Here is an 18,389-nt window from a genome sequence, read left to right as displayed (position 1 = left end):
GGGTGTCCTGGACGGCGGCTCTTGTGAGGTCACTCACCCCCTTGCTTTCAGGCCTGTGTTTTGTCTTTGTCTTGGGTTTGTCCTTGCTGATGGCAGGGACTAGAATGCAGGGATGGCAGCCAGGCATCTGTATGGCTGCTGTTTTTAAGAATGCAGGGACAGCGGCCAGGCATCTGTACAGTTGCTGTTTTTAAGCCGTTCCCATCTTGTTTCACGGTCTTTGTGATTTTCACCCTCATTTGTGTTCACAAGCCAAGTGGGAAGGGCCGTTGGCAGCAGGCCTGCTGTGGGGCCTCTGGCCCCGTCTGTCTTCCCACATCCACGGGGATGTCCTCTCTGTTGCAGGACCTGGGCGTGACCAAGGTGGGCCACATGAAGAGGATCCTGTGTGGCATCAAGGAGCTGAGCCGCAGCGCCCCCGCCGCCGAGGCCTAGCCTCCGCCCTCTCAGCCTGTGGCCTCCACATCCCTGCCACCGAGGCCTAGCCTCCACCCTCTCAGCCTACAGCCTCCGCGCCTCCCGCCACTGAGGCCCTGGGCGGACGCTGCAGCTCGCCCCCTTCTCATGGTGCTACTTCCTCTGTCAGCTACAGAAAGCCTGTGACACTGTCCACTAGAGCTCTGGGGTCTCGAACATAACAACACAGCTACCTTTGAAACAACACCTTCTCCAGCTCAGAGTCACCTGGGGGACATGTGTCACGGCCACTGAGCTCTCGCCCACCTGTGTTGTGGGCCAGGGAATCCGGCAGCGTCTGGCCTCTTGGGCACCGCTTGCCTGGCCTCAGATTGTCCCGGGGGCTCCCCTCCGTGTGTCCTTTGTGGCCGCACTGTGTGGCTCCGCCTCCTGGCCCCGGGGTTCTCAGAAACATGGCTGGGGCCCAGCCGCCCTGTGGCCTCACAGCAGCCTGCATGGCCCCGTTTGTTGATGCAGCTTTTGTTGTTGAACAAAAGTCGTGCTCTTTCCTGGTTTGAAAGTAGCCTGGATGTTTCCAGGCCGGTTGATGTAATTTGACATGATGAGAAAAAAAATCCCTCCTGCGTGAGCCAAAGCAGTGGGTGCAGTTTCCCAGGCCTGGAGCCCCTCCCCGGGTCCGCAGAGCCTGCATGCCTCCCTTCACCCCTCCCCCACTGCTTCTGAGCTGTGGGCTGGGGACGCCTCCCTTTCTGTCTCTGGACATTGTAGGCCTCGAGTCCAGCTTGGGGCCATGAGTGAGATGGACTGACAGCTGCATCCCCGCAGAGGATGTGTGTCCACGTGAGTTCAGTGCTTTTGTGTGGAAAATGCTTCCTGGCTCTGGGAAACTCTTTCTGCCCATTCTATGGTTCCCAGGGAGTGTGGCCCTGGTGGGCAGGGGTGGTTTGAGCTCTTCACCCTGTCCTGAGTGTCTCTGCCCCTGCAGTGGCTTCTTTTCTTCTGCTGCTGGGCCTGGTGTCCCTGGAGGTGTTGGCCGGGACTCTGACTCGATGGTCCACACTGCTCCTGCCCTGCCTCTGTCCTGCCTCTGAACCAGCAGATGACAGTGCCAGAGGGCTGGGACAGTCCCCAGGTGAAGGACGCTCCTGGTCCTCCTGCGCATGACTTTGCCCCTTTCCCCCTTGATAGTCATCGCTCACAGGGGCTCGTAAATGTCTGGAAAGATGTTTCTGTAACCCCCACCCTGGTGTGAGGAGGAAATAGCTCTGGCCTGGCTCCCTGGCTGTGGCTCCATGCCTCAAAGAGAAGGACATGTTGCGAGTGTCTGCCGGCGCCGTCCTGGCCCTTCAGTCAGCGTCACTCCATCTGCTCTGCAGAAGCAGGGCTGCACCTGCAGGGGTGGCTTGGACGGGGCTGGTTTGCAGCAGCCCCCAGCCCTGAACAGGTGGTAGTGACTTACTCGCAGCCCTCTGTCCCCTCTGCAGTGCCCCCGGGTGGGCCCCTCCACGTGCCTTGGGGTGCTCCCCTCTGTGGTCCTTCTGTGCTTAGGCCCCTGGAGTGTGCAGGCTGAGCCGGGCCTTGGGTTCCCCCAGCGCAGCCTCCTGTTGCTGCGTGGGTAGTGTTGGGATTTTGGGATGAAACTCTCCCACGCTGTCGGTGGACTTAGCTGCTCATTGGAAGTGATGTGGGGTGGAAGGTGGTTGTGTGTCACCTCTTGCACCTGATTGTTTCCACACAGGACATTGTAGATGGAGGTAGGCAGAGGGAGAAAGAAGCCGGCCATGGCAGTCGCTTGGTTTCCCTGGTGGAACGGGCTGGCATAGGGGATGATGGCAACCTGGCCCGCAGTCCCTGTGTGACCATTGGCCCTGCTGGCCTGGTGGTGTCGGCACCCTGGGGCTCTTAGGGTCCCAGAACAAGCCCCAGAACAAGCTGGAACTTGGGTGAGGAGGGGACATGAGAAGCAGCCGACTGTGGCTTCAGGGACATCAGGGCCACCCCAAGTCCTCAGTGTCCTACTCCTGGCAAGGAGTTGGGTTTGGGTTAAAAGTGTTTAATATGTTGTCAGTGATTAAAACAACACTGTTTACATAAAAACCATTTTTCTAATTCTAACAAGTTAGAAGTGAGAAAGGAATAAACGGGAATGTTCAGGGAACGGCCCTTTGCTGCTGGGCTGGCGTCCCGCACTGGGGTGTCCTTGCTGTCCGGGAGGCTGCTCCGCTGCCTCAGCGCAGGTCCCTTTGTGGCATTGCCAGATGGGCCTCACGGTCTGCTGTGCAGAGGAAGGCCAGGAAGGATCCCTGAAGTGTCTTGGAGAAAAGGTTCTGTGCCCTCAGGTGGGGCTTACCCCCCTCGTATTTATAATCTTAATTTATATAGTGACCCCCGTGGAAACAAACGCCTCTTGTATTGTTATGTACATAGTCCATACCCGAGTGCTGTGCATAAGTTGTTCTGTGTATAAATAAAACGAGCCTGTTTTTGATCTTCCATGGCCAGTCCTCGTCATTCCTGTGCTTTGACAAAGTGTTGGTTGCCAGGATTTTTCCAAACTGTAGCAGAATTGTTTTTCAGCTGCTCTGAAAATGAGTTGAGTTGTTGGTGGCTAAAAAGGAAAACAGAATGCCATTGTATTTTTTGGGGTGTGGGTTCTGTGATCTGTTGGACTAAAAATTCAGCAGCGAGAGAGAGGATACTGGGTGGTGTTGAGGTTGTCAGATGTGATCACATGGCCTCGGGGCCCGGGAGACTGAGGGCCATTTTAACAAATATTTTAACCTTTTTAGATCTTTTCTGTAAAACTGCAAACCTGAAGCTCTCCTACTTCTCTGTTTAGTTTTGGTACTTTTATTCCAAAAGCACTGCCTAAGATCAAGGTCACTTGAGTTGTCTCCTCCAGTTTCCTGGAGTGAGGGACGGGGGCTGGGTTCCTGGAGGCAGCGTCAGGCTGGTCGGGTACAGAGGGCTGTGCACGCTCTGCAAGTGTTGGCTGCCTCCCCAGCAGCTCTTTCCTGCTCCTTCCATGCTAACAAATCCCCCTGCTTTTTTTAATCCTGTTGTGTATTCTCTTCTCTGGCCATTAAGGACCTCAGGCCTCATGGTTGCAAGATGGTCACCACAGCTGTAGGCATCACAGCAGTGTAAGGTGTATGGGGACAGATGGCTGCCTCTTTTATGTGTTGTGTGGTTTTTTTTAAAGATGTGGTCTTACTCTGTCTGTCTCCCAGGCTGGAGTATCATGGCATAGTCATAGCTCACTGCAGCCTCCAACTCCTGGGCTCAAGTGATGCTTCCACCTCAGCTTCCCTAGTAGCTGAGACTACAGGTGCATGACCACACACCCAGCTAGTTTGTAAAATTTTTTATAGAGACTGAGTCTTGCTTGTTGCCTAGGCTAGTTTTGAACTCCTGGCTTTAAGCAGTCCTGTGTGTGTCTTTTTTTTTTTTTTTTGAGACGGAGTTTCGCTGTTGTTATCCAGGCTGGAGTGCAATGGCGCGATCTCGGCTCACCGCAACCTCCGCCTCCTGGGTTCAGGCAATTCTCCTGCCTCAGCCTCCTGAGTAGCTGGGATTACAGGCACGCGCCACCATGCCCAGCTAATTTTTTGTATTTTTAGTAGAGACGGGGTTTCACCATGTTGACCAGGATGGTCTCGATCTCTTGACCTCGTGATCCACCCGCCTCGGCCGTGTGTGTCTTTTTAAGATAAAGGGAGCCCTTTTGGAAGCCCTGGCTTCAGCCGACCTGATGTCTTGTTGGCTAGAATTGCCTCACACACCCATGACTAAACCAATCAGTGTGAAGGGTACGGGCCATGATGGTGACCGGGATGCCAATGGCCGACACTTTATAGTATTTTATGCCAGCTGCTGGTCTAAGTGCCTTGCATGTACGAACTCCTCATTCCCTCACAGCCCTACTCGCTGGGTTATCTACATTTTGCAGGCAAGGGACAGGCTCAGAGAGGCCACATAACCTGCCCCATGAGGCACAGCCAGTGCGTGGCTGAGACGGGAGGCAGCTGCCACAACTTTTTAAGGGCTATGCTCTCCTGTGTCCCAGGCCTCACAGTGAGCCCAGCCCACATGACAGGTGAGGAGATTGGGCCCAAGTGACAGGCTTGCTTTGTGGCACAGCAGCCAGGGCACCTCACTTGGTGGCACCGCATACCTGGGCAGGGCAGACCTGGAGGAGGGCTGCTGTGCGCTCTGCCAGCCTCACTCCTGCACCCGCAAGGCCCGTCTCACATGGGGCATGGCTTCATGATCACATGTGATCATGTGTCAGCAGTGAGGGGCGCTTCTCACAGAGACGACATCTGACAGTGGGGTGAGGCCGGACGGCAATCTAAAGTGGACGGGGCAGTTCAAGTGTAGCGTGGTCACAGGATGTGACAGTACAGTCGAGTGCAGAACGTGCAGCGGTGTATACTGTGTTTAAACTGATCCTCTTCAGAACTACCCCCACCTGTTAGAAAAACAAGCTGGGTGCTCGGTCCAGTAATGTTAACAGACCCCTGGATTTGTGACCTCTGTTGTTTGCCAGAGAAGTTTGGCTGTGGTTCCCCCACCTCTTTGTGCCCTGGCTCCAGGTGGGCTCACAAGTGTGCCTTGGATGTAGGTTGCTAGACCCCTCCTAGGGCTCTTGGACCTGGGCTAGGAGCAGGTGCAACTCGATGTCATCTCTCTGGGGTGGGGATGGGGTGGCTGAGTGCTACCATCTTTGAAGCACAAGCATGTGAAGGGCCTGGGCACCTGGAGGCTCTGGGGAACCCATCTTCCCCTCTCCCCCAACTGTCATTCGATGGAGCCCACGCAGGTTGCCCGCTAGAGCTCAGGGCTTTCACTGGTTTGTAAAAAGAGGCACTTGGTGGCTGCGAGGTGTGATGGAGCTGCTGGTGGTGTCTTGGCACTTGGAGAGGTGCCTGTGGAGACAGAACCACCTCAGAGAGAAGCACACCGAGGCCTGGCAGAGGTGCCACTGTCGCCTGAGCACTTGCCCGGCCCCACCCTGGCCTGGTGTGAGTGTTGATATTTACTCAGGGTGGCTGGCAAAATATTAAAAGTATATTGGGAAAAGTTATAATTAGTCTCAAACCTTTTGGAAGGCCGAAAGTCTTTATTGGAGCGGGCCAAAGGTGGCCTGCTGGTCCATTAAGTTAGGGAGAAGATAGGGAAGAGGCTTTCACAGTTTAAGTCTGTTTACCCCTCATCCTTTGTCTCTACTTTAATTGTTTACTCATGTAAACTTTGTGCTGGATGGCCCTCTCAGTGGGAGATTAAAAGGGGAATTTCCTACTAATAGTGTTTACTCTGGGCCCAGAACCTAAAGCTTTTATTTGTATAACCACTCTTTTAACCATGTTAATTATACACAAGTGTGTTAATTTAAAACCTGTGTTATGAATAAGTGTGGATGGACAGAGGGTCTGAGTCAGTTGGCTTTCTTTTGCCCTCTGAAAGCAGCCGACCACCATCCCTAGCCCACTTACATCATTGTAATGGTGTGAGAGTGCATTCATTCATCCGTTGTTAAGTCAGGGTCTGCAGGTCAAACTTCTGTAGGTGGTAACCAATGTCTCAGTGAGCTCATTGGTGGGCTCCCGTTTCGTGAGCCGGGAGATGATTGCTGTGTCTGCTCCTGCCACCCCAAGCTGGGGGCAAGGACCTGCAGATGAAGGGCCCTGTCTGCCACACACTGCAGCCAGTGCCATGGGGACCTGGACGCATGGCAGCATATCTGCTCTGTGTGTGTGTGTGGGGGCATGGGGGTGGGGGTGGCCAGAGGGAGTTGGAAGCAGTCTCTTTCCTTGGGTATTGAGGTCATTGCTTCACTTTCCTCTCTCAAGTGCAGTGAATCTCCAGAATGTAAATCCACCCAGAATGCATTCTTTATAGATTTGACTGAACCTTAGTCTGGCCATGCTTTGGGTGTGTGCCTTACCAGAGCAGAATGAAGGATGGCCTGTAGGGTGAAGGGGCTGGTCCCTTGCTGTGAAGTCTGTTCTGTAGGCAAACTCACGTCAGTGGCGCCAGAATGATTTGCAAGGGAATTCTTGCCCCTCACTTTTATTGGCTAGAAAAAGTCACTGTTGAGTAAGTATGTATGTTTTCTGTGATGCCACCACCATTGCCTATTTCCCTAAAAGGAAAAGAGACCTAGACTACATCCAGTTTATCCAGTTTCTTCCAGTGCATTTTTCCCATGAGTCTGAACTTTTTAAAACCAAAGCAAACTTCTGTTATTTCTAAAGCAGCACTGCTGCAGTATTTCTAAATATAAACTCTGTTTATTTAGCATCTGAAGCAGGCTTGGGAAAAAGGGCCTCAACAGTTTTTTTTTTTTTTTTTTTTTGAGATAGAGCCTCACTCTGTAGGCCAGGCTGGAGTGCAGTGGCGTGATCTTGGCTCACTGTAGCCTCCGCTTCCTGGGTTCAGGCGATTCTCCTGCCTCAGCCTGCTGAGTAGCTGGTACTACAGGCACCCGCCACCACACCTGGCTAATTTTTGTACTTTTAGTAGAGACGGGGTTTCACCATGTTGGCCAGGTTGGTTTCACTCCTGACTTCAAATGATCCACCCACCTTGGCCTCCCAAAATGTTGGGATGACAGGCGTGAGCCACTGCATTCAGGCGAAAACTTTTTTTTTTTTTTTTTTTTGAGACAGTCTCACTCCATCACCCAGGCTGGAGTGCAATGGTACCATCTCTGCTCACTGCAACTTCTTCTGCCTCCCGAGTTCAAGCACTTCTCCTTCCTCAGCCTCTCAAGTGCTGGAATTACAGGTGGGTGCCACTGTGCCCTGCTAATTTTTTTTTTTTTTTTTTGTATTTCTAGTAGACGGGGTTTCGCCATGTTGGCCAGCCTGGTCTCTAACTCCTGACTTCAGGTGATCCACCCACCTCAGCCTCCCAAAGTGCTGGGAATACAGGCGTGAGCCTCTGTGCCTGGCCAAAAGTTCCTCTTGCAAGCAAGCTGAACATGAAGTAGCCGGCAACCAAAAGAAGCTAAGGACTATAACTTTAAAAACAAATGGTTTAATTTTCCTTTACCAAAATCATACAGCTTTCTCCCTGTATAGCCCACTTGATTCCCAAATTAAAAAAAAAAAAAAAAAAGGAAGAAAGGGAAGAAGGAAAAGGCAATACACGTAGGCTGACCCGGACGCACACACCCTGCTGGACAGCACTTCAAGGCACATCAACCCACATGCGTCTTGGGACTTCCAGAGTTACTCCAGGAGGCTTCTGGCCTCTCAACAGCAAAGCTTTTCAGCAATTTCATTAGTATTCATTATGTCAAGATGAGATGAAGGGACATTCTACAGAAATATGTCAGTTAGTCACGGAAACAGAACAGTTTACAGAAGGGCTGGGCGCCCAGCTCCTGTCATGATACTTATATCTCTCATGTCATCAGAAGCCTCCATCTCCCTCTATAAAGATGCAGTCTACACCCAGTGAGAGTCTCCTGAGCGGGGTTAGTGTTTGGGAGCTGGAAGGCAGCTTGCGAGTCAGAGTCCAGTCCTTACAGCACAGTGCTTCACAGAAATGCACAGACCTCGACGGCAGATGCTCTCAGACATGTGTGTGGAAGCGACGCGGCTTGTCTGGTAGTGGTTTTGACCTTGTTGGGAGGAGGACAGGGGGCAGAGTGGGCCGCCGGCTCAGCGTCAGCTTGTTGGAAAGGAGTCACAGGCAGGGGAGTGCCTGATGCCGGCGGTGTCCTGTCTGCCCCTCACACTTCAGTGCTGCTTCACATCCGTGATGAGGCTGACGAGAAACAGGCCCAGGTGACAAGCAGGCTCCGAACATGTGACACCGTCTCAGGGATGCTGCTTTCCGCTAAGTTGCTGTCTGGGAGTCAACCATCTGTGTCCTCCTCTGTCAATTCAGTGACACGTGCTATTTCTCTCTCACAAATGCCAATTAAGTCCTTTAAGTTGACTAGAGATCCGGGCTGAACTAAGTGGAAAAACCCTTACTTAGTTGACGTTTTGACGCTACTCAGAAACCCACTCAGGCCGCCCAGGACACCTGGAACCTGGGCTATGCCAGCCCTGTCTGCCACAGCCCTGCCTGCCTCCCTTCCACACAGGAAGAGAGGCTGAGGTGCTGTGGATGGTGGCAGCCACAGTCCTCGAGATTCAAGAACCTTCATGTCACAGAGCACTGAGGAGATGATACTGGGCCCTTGGGCTGTGGACCTACGCAGCGGCCGCCCTGGCTTAGCAGAGCGGGTTCACCATTGGAGGGCCCCCTGTCTGGCTCCTCCTCGTGGAAAGAGCTTGCACTTTTCAGCATTGCAGTTTTAACTCAGACCAAAGGGCAGACATGGAGCATGTGGGGCCAGAATGAGTGGGGGAAATGAGGTCGGGAAAGCAGTCCCCGCTTCTGCTCTGCTCAGCTCAGTATGAGTGTGGTGGGGCAGTGGCCTGAGATGATGCTGTGAGAACCCAGTTAGGGCGAACGACAGTCATCTGAACACAAAGGAAAGTAGGCGGGCTGATCCCGTGCACCTCCCCCAGCAGAGTGACAGCATGTGCTTCCTGCATACCTGCAGTTCATGCACATGTTGTGCAGTTTCTGGTTAAAAGTAGAAAAAGGCAGCTGGGGCCAGGTGTTGTGAGAGCTCAGCACCTACCGGCAGCTGCGTGTGTGGCGTCCAGGCCTGTGCCAGCCCAGCCCCCATGGCTGCTGCGTGTTGCAGAGTTGAGTGGCCATGTGCACTGGCCAGGCCTCAGAGGAGCAGTCCCTGTGCTCAAAGGAAGCAGAGGATTTGGGATCAGAAGCTCTAGGCAGCCAGGCAGTCAGTCCCCATGCCCAGGAAACTCACGTTCCTGACATCAGCTGGAGAGTTCATTGGGAGAGGAGCCGTATAGGGCTATCTGAAACTCCCCACGTGGATGGAGAGAGAAGCTTCTGGGGCTCGGGGCCGGGCAGGCGTCTCTGCACTGGAGAGGATGTAACTGCTCTGTTCATGGAGGGCTTCTCGGCTGCGGAGACACAGAGACGGTCACTGACTCATGGATGTGGTAGGTACCAGGGTGAGGGGTTCACAAAGACTCCAAAATACACTCTAATTTCATAGGCCGCAGGGACATGCATTTGCAACTGGACAGATATTTCCAAGCCACCTTCCAGAGGGTCCCAGTTTGCCCTGCCACCAGCCCTGTGCCAGGCCCGTGGCTGCCCTGTCCTGGCGGCCTGGCATGGTGCAGGCTCTGGGGCTTTCTGCATCTGCTCAGCGAAAACGCCTCACAGCTGAGAAACCTTCCTTTCCTTACTTTGTAAATAGAAGAGTAACACCTGGAGTGCACACCTTGCAAACACACACGGCAAGCACACCGCTGTGCGACTCGTCACGATCGTGCACACCCGTGTGACATGGTGCAGCGGCTGCCTCTGTCTCTTCAGTCTTGTCCTGAGAGAAACACCACTCAGCATCTCACCCAGGATACTGGCTTTCACTGTGACCCCCTGGCCCATGGCCCTGTGCAGCAGGTGCTCTGCAGTGGGTGCTTTGGCCCAGCCTGATGTGTGTGGCCTGCCTATGCTGCATAGTCCCCCACAGGAAGCCTTCCACTGCTGAACAGCCTTTCCTTCAACACGGCTAGAATCTGGCCATGCTGAATGAAGCTGCTGTGCATTTTGGGGGACATCTCGGTGGGCACATGTCCACGTTTAAAGGAGTAGAATGGCTGGGTACTGGAAGTGCACAGGAGATGCAGAAGGAAGTACTATCCCAAGTTCCAAAGTGCCTGTGCCAGTCCCACACCCACACACCGGATGACAGCCCCAGTTACTCTGCATCTTCAGCACATGGGTCTTTTCCACTTCAGCGCTGCTGGTGGGCGTGTGGTGCTGTCTCAGAGTAGCTTCAGTTTTCATCTCTTTTATCATGAGTGAATGGCTGAGCCTATTTTTCTATGTTGGCAAGCAATCTGCAGTTCCTTGTCTATGAACTGTTCTTACCCTTTCCTATATTTGCATTGGATTGGTGTGTCTTTTTCTTACTATTTGCAGATATGTTTACAGCCATACCTCTGACCTAGCAATTCCAGTTGCAGAAATCTGCCCTACAGATATATCCACATCTGTATTGCAAAATGGTGAATATACAAGGTTATTCACTGTGATGGTGACAGATCTGGCAACAGCCTGGAAGTGTGTGAGGTGGGCATATGTCACCTAAACTGTGGTCTACCCAGGCATGAGGACACCATGCCCCCACCACGAGATAGGGCAGCTGGGTACACACTGGTACGTGAAAACAGCAAGGCTACCAAGAAAGTTCTTGTGTCAAAAGAGAAGGGAAAGCTCATCTGCCCCTATATGCATGTCTCTCTTAGGAGATGCAGGTGACTGTCACGCTGGCCCATCTGGGAGAGGCTGTGTACCTGGGGAGAGGGGTACAGAGATTTCTCAGTGAGCCTCTTTGGTGGCTTTTGAAAGCACGTGACTCTTAACTTCAAAAAATAGATAAAAACAATATTGTAAGTGGTTACATGATGGTGTTCAGAAGGCACCAGTGGTCTACTGTTTGCAAACAGCATGTGTGAGGCTTAAGATGAGGTTTTCGGTGACAGCAACACAGAGTTTTAAAATGTGCTGTATGAAGCACCACAGATGAAAATGGAGATTTTAGGGCCTGGAAAACTGTTGGATGTCTCTAAATAACAGCCCTGGTGACAGCTAAGGCTTTGACAGAGAATGCGTGTGAGAAGGCTGATGAAGTCAGTGGCATCACATTTAAAATGAGGAAAAATGCAGTATTTTAGTGTCTATGTATTCTATGTATTAGACACAGAATTTGACTTGTGTGTATGTGTCTGGCCTTTCAGTAGGAAAACCCTGAAGCACCCAGCGCTGTGGCCCCTCTCCTATGTCCCCAGGTCTCTGAGGGCACCAGGACCTGTGGGCTGCAGAGCTGCAAATGGGGGTGAGGACACATGTTCTTTGCCATCCTGGGGCTCCCAGAGAGCAGAGAGGAAGGGGCCCCCAGGTCTAGGGGCGATACCTTGGGGGATGGGCTGAGGAGGAGGGCGGAGGGAAGCAGGGCATCACAGTCTGAGATGCCGCCACAGAGGACCCCCTGTTCCATCTCCAGAATGAATGAATGAACCCACTCACCAAACAGTGTCTACTAAGCAGCTAGGGAAGCACCGTTCTAGGTACTGAGGGTCCAGCTGTGAATGACAGGCCACCCCGCTGCTAGCAGAGCTCACACAGGCCCTGCTGGGGGGAACGGTAATGGAGGAAGGGCTCACCGAGTGCCTACATAAAATGGTTACAAGTACTGGGAACAGTAGACCGCGGCAAACTGCGCCAGGCCTCTGGGGAGGTAAACGTCCCCAAGCCTTCTTGTTCCAGGTGCCGAGTGACCTTGACTGTTACAGTATGTAGCATGCTTAAGAGAGAGCATGTTCTGTAGCAATACAAAGTAACCAGACTTGTAGGCACTCTGTAAGCCCTTCCTCCATTGCCGTCTCCCCCAGCAAGTCCCTACCCGCCACCATCTTCACTCAGGGAGTCTCCTCCCTCAACTCCCTGACTCCACTTCTACCTCCTAGAATCCACCATGAAGCAGCCAGCAAGTATGTCAAGGTGTCTCCATTCACACCCTCCAGTAGCCTCTAACCATGCTCGAATCCTCACCTCTGCCACAGTCACGACATCATGCCCACCTCCCAGCCACCTCCACCTTGGACCTCTCTTCCCCAGCGGCAGAGGGCATGGAGTCACTGGCACACGGGCAGACAATATGCTGAGAGGCGGGAGGAGAGGGGGATTAGGGTGAGCAGGGCCAGATGAGGCTCTTGCAGTCATTTGGGCAGGAAAAGATGAAATCCACCAGGGCAGAAGCGGTCAGAACGTGACAAAAGGAAGATTTAGGAGAGACCCAGAGTCCCTGAGACAGGAAGTTGGGGTGAGGAGAAGGTGGCCTGCATGGGGCTGATGCCATGGGCAGGTCCCCAGACTTGTGGTGGTGGAGAGCTGAGCAGTGCGAACTGTGCCTCATGCCCCAGGTCTGGGTGTGAGGAGTGGAAGTTCCTGGGGGGGCTATGTGTGGCCTGGAGGCCAGCAGAGAGCCGGCTGCACAGTCTGTGGCTTGGCCTGCCTGAGAGCAGCACGTGCTTCCTTTGGTGGCAGTGAGCACTGGGCCAAGCAAGAGAAGGCGGTGCCAACGCGGAGAGGAGGGAGAGAGGGAAGGAAACCTGAGCAGAGCGAGGCAGTGCCCTGGAGGAAGGTGGCAGCAGCGCTGAAGCCACAGCAGCTTCTCCTGGAGGAGTGGCCAGGCTCTCGGGAACCTTGGACAGAGGGAGGACAGGGAGACCGCAGCAGGACGCGGTGCTGCTGGAGACCTGAGGGCATGGAAACCTGAAGGAAAGCCCAGACCCAGGCAGAGGGCGAGGCTGTGCGTGGGGAGGAAGGAGGGTGACCGCCTAACTGTGGATCCGAGGTCTCCTCATCATGCCTCTGTGGTCCACGTGGACTTCACCTGTTCCACAGAAAGCTCCAGGAGGAGGCACTCAAGGAGAGGGAGAAGGACCCGCCACACCAGCGCACTTTGTGTACAATTTGAATTAACAAGCGTTCCCAGCCCCTATCAGTTTGCAGGCAGGAGCAAGAGAGTCAGAGAGGACTCTGCCAGCTGCGGGTCCGTGCAGATCCCAGAATTACCTTTTCCTCTTCCCCAGAGCCAGCTGTTTCTGCTTTTCTTTTCCAATGTCATCTCTGATTGTACTGAAATCGTCATCATCATCAACCAGGAGATTCTACATTGCAAAAGAATTAATCAGCAGTGTTTTCAGACATCTTTTTAGCCTACATTTAAAAGAAGCATGTTTAAAAAACTACCTATATTGACAAAAGGAGAGATCCAAATTTACATAAACTAGGTTAATAGCTGATAAAAAAAAAAAAATCCTCTTGCTCGATGAAAACAAACTCGGGCGCAGGGGCGCGCAGGTGGCGGGCAGGTGGCACGAAGAACATCATGAGGAAAATTAATTTCCAGCCATCTGACCTTTGCCTTCAGCTCCAGAAGCTCCCACTGGGAGTGGCCCAACAGAGCAGATTTAAAAGGGTGACCAGGCAAGAACATGAAGCACAGATCATCCACATTGGCGCACGGTCTCTCGCCGCCGCCCTGGGAGCACAGCTGTTTGCTTTATAGGTACTGTCAGTCTGTTCTCCCCTCTGTATTTCTATACCAGCCCCAGTTTCTGAGAGGCACCAACTTGGCTCTTCCTTCCTTGGCATCTCCCACAAGCCTTAACTGCTGGGTTTGCAAACACAGGCTGCTCAGTGCGTGCCAGTGATGGGCAAGCCTCCTCCCTTTCCCAGGACTTGCAGGTCGTTTTCCCCACGCATGTTATTTCCATCAATGCTGTCCACAGGGAGGACGCCCTGGGAAGGGAGGTGTGTGTCAGGAGAGATGCAGCGCAGGGCCCGGGGGTTCGTGCTGGGGGTTGCCCAGGTTGCTGGCTGCATTCTCAGGGGTGGATGTCGGGGAGCTGGCTCTGGTTACACATCACAGTTCGACCCTTCAATGACTAAGATATTAACCAGGCTCTGCAGGAGGGTCTGTGTGCTTATCAGTGCCCCACCTCTGCCAGGAACATGTCGTGACAAATATTATTGTCTCTATTCTAATACACTGACATGATAAACAAATATTGTAATTTCTATTTCAGTAAATTGCTCGTGACACGTTTTAAAAATTGTGGAGAGGCTGAGGCTGGGGAATTGCTTGAACCCAGGAGGTGGAGGTTGCAGTGAGCTGAGATCATGCCACTACATTCCAGCCTGGGCAACAGAGCAAGACTGTCTCAAGAAAAAAAAAACAAAAAAAACTGTGGAACATTACAAAGTAAGAGAAAATACAGAGGTGATGGAACAGACACCCATGTACTCATGTTCTCGAGCCTGATCAGCGAGGGCACCAGGGCCAAACTGCCTGGGCTCCAATCCATGGACATGCGAGCTGTGCACCCTTCAACAAGTTACATAACCTTCCTGGGCCTCACTTCCCCCATCTTAAAATGGCACCTACTTTACAGGCTGTTATGAAGATTACAGGAATGACATGTGAACATGGATGGGGCTAGGGTACAGTGTTTGGCATGTAGTAAAATGCTCAGTGACTGTTACCTGGAGGATTTACCTTTTACTATGTTTACTTCGTTTTTAAAGGAAAAAACTTACTAGATTCTGTTGATGCCCCTCCGTGCCCAAGAGGTGACCACTACACTGAGACTGGGTCACTGCCCCCATCCTCACTTTCATTCCATTACTACCTAGAGATACGACCCTCAGCAATCCCTAGCATTATTTTATTTTTGAGACACAGTCTGTCACCCAGGCTGGAATGCAGTGGCACCATCTCCACTCATTGCAAACTCTTACCTCCCAGGCTCAGGGGATCCTCCTGCCACAGCCTCCCGAGTAGCTGGGACTGTGTAGCTGGGACTACAGGCACAGGCCACCACACGTGGCTAATTTTTGTGTTTTTAGTAGAGATGGGGTTTCACCATGTTTTCCAGGCTGGTCTCAAACTTTTGACCTCAAGTGATCTGCCTGCCTTGGCCTCCCAAAGTGCTGGGATTACAGAGATGAGCCACTGCGCTCAGTCCCCTAGTATTTTACATAGTTTATATAAATGATCACTCTGTGACTTCATTTTCTTTTCAACATTAAATATCTGGGCATATATTAATGCTGACGTATGCCACTCTGGTTTAATACATTTTTTTCCCATTTATTTATCCCCTTAAGAACTTATCACTTGGCCAGGTGCAGTGGCTCACTCCTGTAATCTCAGCACTTTGGGAGACTGAGGCAGGTGGATCACCTGAGGTCAGGAGTTTGAGAGCAGCCTGGCCAACATGTGAAACCCCATCTCTACTAAAAATACCAAAATTAGCTGGGTGTGGTGGTGTGCACCTGTAATCCTAGCTACTTGGGAGACTGAGGCAGGAAAATCGCTTGAACCTGGGGGGCAGGGGTTGCAGTGAGCTGAGATCACACCACTGCACTCCAGCTGGGGCAACAGAGTGAGACTCTGTCTTTAAAAAAAATAAATAAATAAAATAAATAAATAAATAAATAAATAAAAGACACCTTATCACTTAATTTCTTTCCACTGCATTCTATTACCAGTAGTGAGTACTTCAGTGAGCAAGTCTGTGTCTCCGCACACCTATGGGCAAGTTACTCTAGGGAATACAGCTAGCAGTGGGACTCACTGAGCATCTGTGTACTAAAATAACACCAAACTGCTCTCCAGAGTATCTTGGCCTCCCAGAGTGCTGGGATTACAGGCGTGAGCCACTGCGCTCAGCCTTGTGTGGGCGTTCCGACAGTCTCGTTAGCAACGGCAGCTCTCTGCTGGATTCTGCAGTTCCCAGCTCACTTGGGAAGTGGGTTCCCTTTTCCTGTGTTTCCTGGCCATTCTGTTCTTCTCTGTGAACTGCCAGGTGATAATCTTGGTCTGCTTCTCCTCTGTTTGGTTATTTTTTGATGACCAATCTATAGAAGGTCTGCTGTATATGCGGAGAATAACCTGCTGCTGTCTCACTGCACATGTCTTTCCCGTTTGTGACTTACCTTTTCACTGTTTTTATGGTTTCCTTTCATGAACAAAAATTTTTACTTCTAATGTAACCAAATTTATCAATTCTTTTATGCTTTGCATTTTTTGTGTAAGAAATCCTTCTTGCCAGGTGTGGTGGCTCATGCCTGTAATCCCAGAACTTTGGGAGGCTGAGGTGAACTGCCTGAACTCAGGAGTTTGAGACCAGCCTGGGAAACATAGCATAATCCTGTATTTACCAAAAATACAAAAAATTAGCCGGGTGTAGTGGCATGTGACTGCGGTCCCAGCTACTTGGGAGGCTGAGGTGGGAGGACCACTTGAGCCCGTGAAGCAGAGGTTACAGTGAGTGGAAATTGCACTACTGTACTCCAACGTGGGTGACATATTGAGACACCCATCCCCCCCCCAAAAAAGAAATCCTTAACCTGAAGACAAAGATTTTCTTATGTCTTCTAAAGATAGAAAATGAGTGCTTTTCACTGGATGGCCTGTTAACTATGCTGTGAGCAAAGGTAAGTACAGATTTTATGGGGCCTAACACTGATTCCAGTTGAGCCTCCCTAATCCAGAAATCTGAAACTCAGTGGAACATTTCAGATTTCAGATTTCTGAATTAGGGATGCTTGACCCTTAAGTATAATGCAAATATTCCAAAACCCCCAAAAAACCTGCAATCTGAAACAGTTCTGGTCCCAAGCATCTTGAACAACAGATACTCAACCTGTATAAAATTTATTTATGAAAATTAATGAATATGATTTTCCTAGATATAGAGAACTAAGTTTCCCAGCACCATTCATTGAATAACCCATTTTTTAATGTTGCCTCAAGTATCTGTCATGTTTCCTTCCATGTGTGATTCTGCTTCTGGGCTTTCCACCCTATCCATGAACCTGTTTGTCTACCCCTGCCTCAGTGCTACACTGTCACCACAGCTGTGATCAGTCAACACTCAGTAAGGCAAGGACCCTGTCCTTTTTATTCTTGCAGTGAGCCAAGATCACCCCACTGCACTCCAGCCTAAGCGACAGAGCGAGACACTGTCTCAAAAGAAAATCTTAGCTCTTTGGCCCTTTGCTCTAGTATATGAATTTATGCTATCAATTTATTTAATCTCTATGAATTGTCATTGGAATTGCACTGAATTTACAGACTTGGGAAGAACTGATACCTTTACTATTGCGAGGTTTCCAAGAACATGACATGGCTCTGTGTCTCACAGAAGCTTTCTTTAACACTATAAGTATGTTTCTGTATATTCTCCAGAAGGTTTTATACTGATCTTGGAACCTTTTGAATTCTCTTATCAGATCGAATCATTTTATCTGTGTATAGTCTCTTGAATCTCTTTTTTTTTTTTTTTTTGAGATGGGATCTCTGTTGCCCAGGCTGCCGTGCAGTGGCGTGATCTGTGACATCCACCTCCCTAGCTCAAGTGATCCTCCTCCCTCAGCCTCCTGAGTAGTGGGGACTACAGGCCTGTGCTACCACGCCTGGCTAATTTTTGTATGTTTTTGTAGAGACAAAGTTTCGCTAAGTTGTCTAAGCTGGTCTCGAACTCCTGGGCTCAAGTGATCCACCTGCCTTGGCTTCCCAAAGTGTTGGGATTACAGGCATGAGCCACCGTGCCCCCCTTAAACCTCCGTTGTAAGAACAGTTTTACATGTTCCTATTAAAATTTCTTTTACTTCTCTTTCAATTTGTATTTGCTTTTCTTTTGGCAGGGAGGGAGGCCATACACTGCCCGTGTTGTTTAGTGCAGTGTTCAACAGAAGGGGTGGTTAAGGGAATCCTTATTTTGGGTCCCACTTTAATGCAAATTGAAGCTTTTGAAGCTGTCACTGTGTTGCTGCTAGAGGCTTTGGGTAGGTATGTGCATCAGGTTAAGCTGCTTCCTTCGATTCCTAGTTGGCTGTAAGTTCCTTTTTAAAGTTATGAACATGGGCTCTTAGTAATAAATTTGATGTTATGCTTTTTCTGCATCTCTTTAGTCTGGCAGGATATTTCTTACATAATCTATTCTTTACACTGCCTTCCTCCAATTCCTTGGATATCTGACATCATGTCACACAGTAGTATTTTTTTAAAACATACTTGCTGGGCTGAACTTGCTAGTATTTTACTTATTTACGTTTATGGTCAGAAGTGAAACTGGTCTGTATTTTATTTTACTGTCCTTCGCAGTTTGGATACTGAGGTTCCAGTGGCCTTGTAAAGTCAGTTGTCTGGTTTTCCCTCTTTTTTTAATCCATTCTCTGAAACAGTTTGTATAAAATGAGATTATCTACATCTTGAAGATTCAATAAAATGTCTCTATAAAATCATGTGACCCTCACGTCTTGTCAAAGTGGTAAATCTGCTGTTAAAC

At 50.8% G+C, this 18,389-nt stretch overlaps 2 protein-coding genes and 1 long non-coding RNA gene across 16 annotated transcripts in view; 2 read left to right on the top strand and 1 right to left on the bottom strand.

Annotated features, from left to right (window-relative positions):
* Window positions 1-2,549, top strand: part of DGKD (diacylglycerol kinase delta) — a 118,420-nt gene extending 115,871 nt beyond the window's left edge. For all 8 annotated transcript variants that reach the window (XM_012434141.3, XM_012434140.3, XM_064372875.1 and 5 more), the window contains one exon: window positions 346-2,549. In XM_012434141.3, coding sequence (XP_012289564.2) covers window positions 346-485 — 140 coding nt within the window. In that variant the 3' untranslated portion in view covers window positions 486-2,549. The remainder of the gene's footprint in view (window positions 1-345) is intronic.
* A 352-nt stretch (window positions 2,550-2,901) lies between these two features.
* LOC135273632 (uncharacterized) lies at window positions 2,902-18,345 on the top strand. Its single transcript, XR_010341374.1, has 2 exons — window positions 2,902-13,600; window positions 14,121-18,345. It is a non-coding gene; the product is annotated as an uncharacterized LOC135273632 (long non-coding RNA).
* The window catches only part of USP40 (ubiquitin specific peptidase 40), an 88,898-nt gene continuing 77,951 nt past the window's right edge, over window positions 7,443-18,389 (bottom strand). For 5 of the 7 annotated variants that reach the window (XM_012434144.2, XM_012434145.2, XM_021676867.2 and 2 more), the window contains 2 exons: window positions 13,105-13,199; window positions 7,697-9,416 (listed from right to left, as the gene is read on the bottom strand). In XM_012434144.2, coding sequence (XP_012289567.1) covers window positions 9,305-9,416; window positions 13,105-13,199 — 207 coding nt within the window. In that variant the 3' untranslated portion in view covers window positions 7,697-9,304. Of the gene's footprint in view, window positions 9,417-13,104; window positions 13,200-18,389 lie in introns of all 7 variants that reach the window. The other 2 variants (XM_012434143.2, XM_064372869.1) reach the window with 1 other exon arrangement.

This window comes from Aotus nancymaae, unplaced genomic scaffold (genome assembly GCF_030222135.1).
Source record: "Aotus nancymaae isolate 86718 unplaced genomic scaffold, 86718_ANA_hifiasm-v0.15.2.pri h1tg000008l, whole genome shotgun sequence".
NCBI lineage: Eukaryota > Metazoa > Chordata > Mammalia > Primates > Aotidae > Aotus > Aotus nancymaae.
This window is presented reverse-complemented; position numbering and strand designations above follow the sequence as displayed.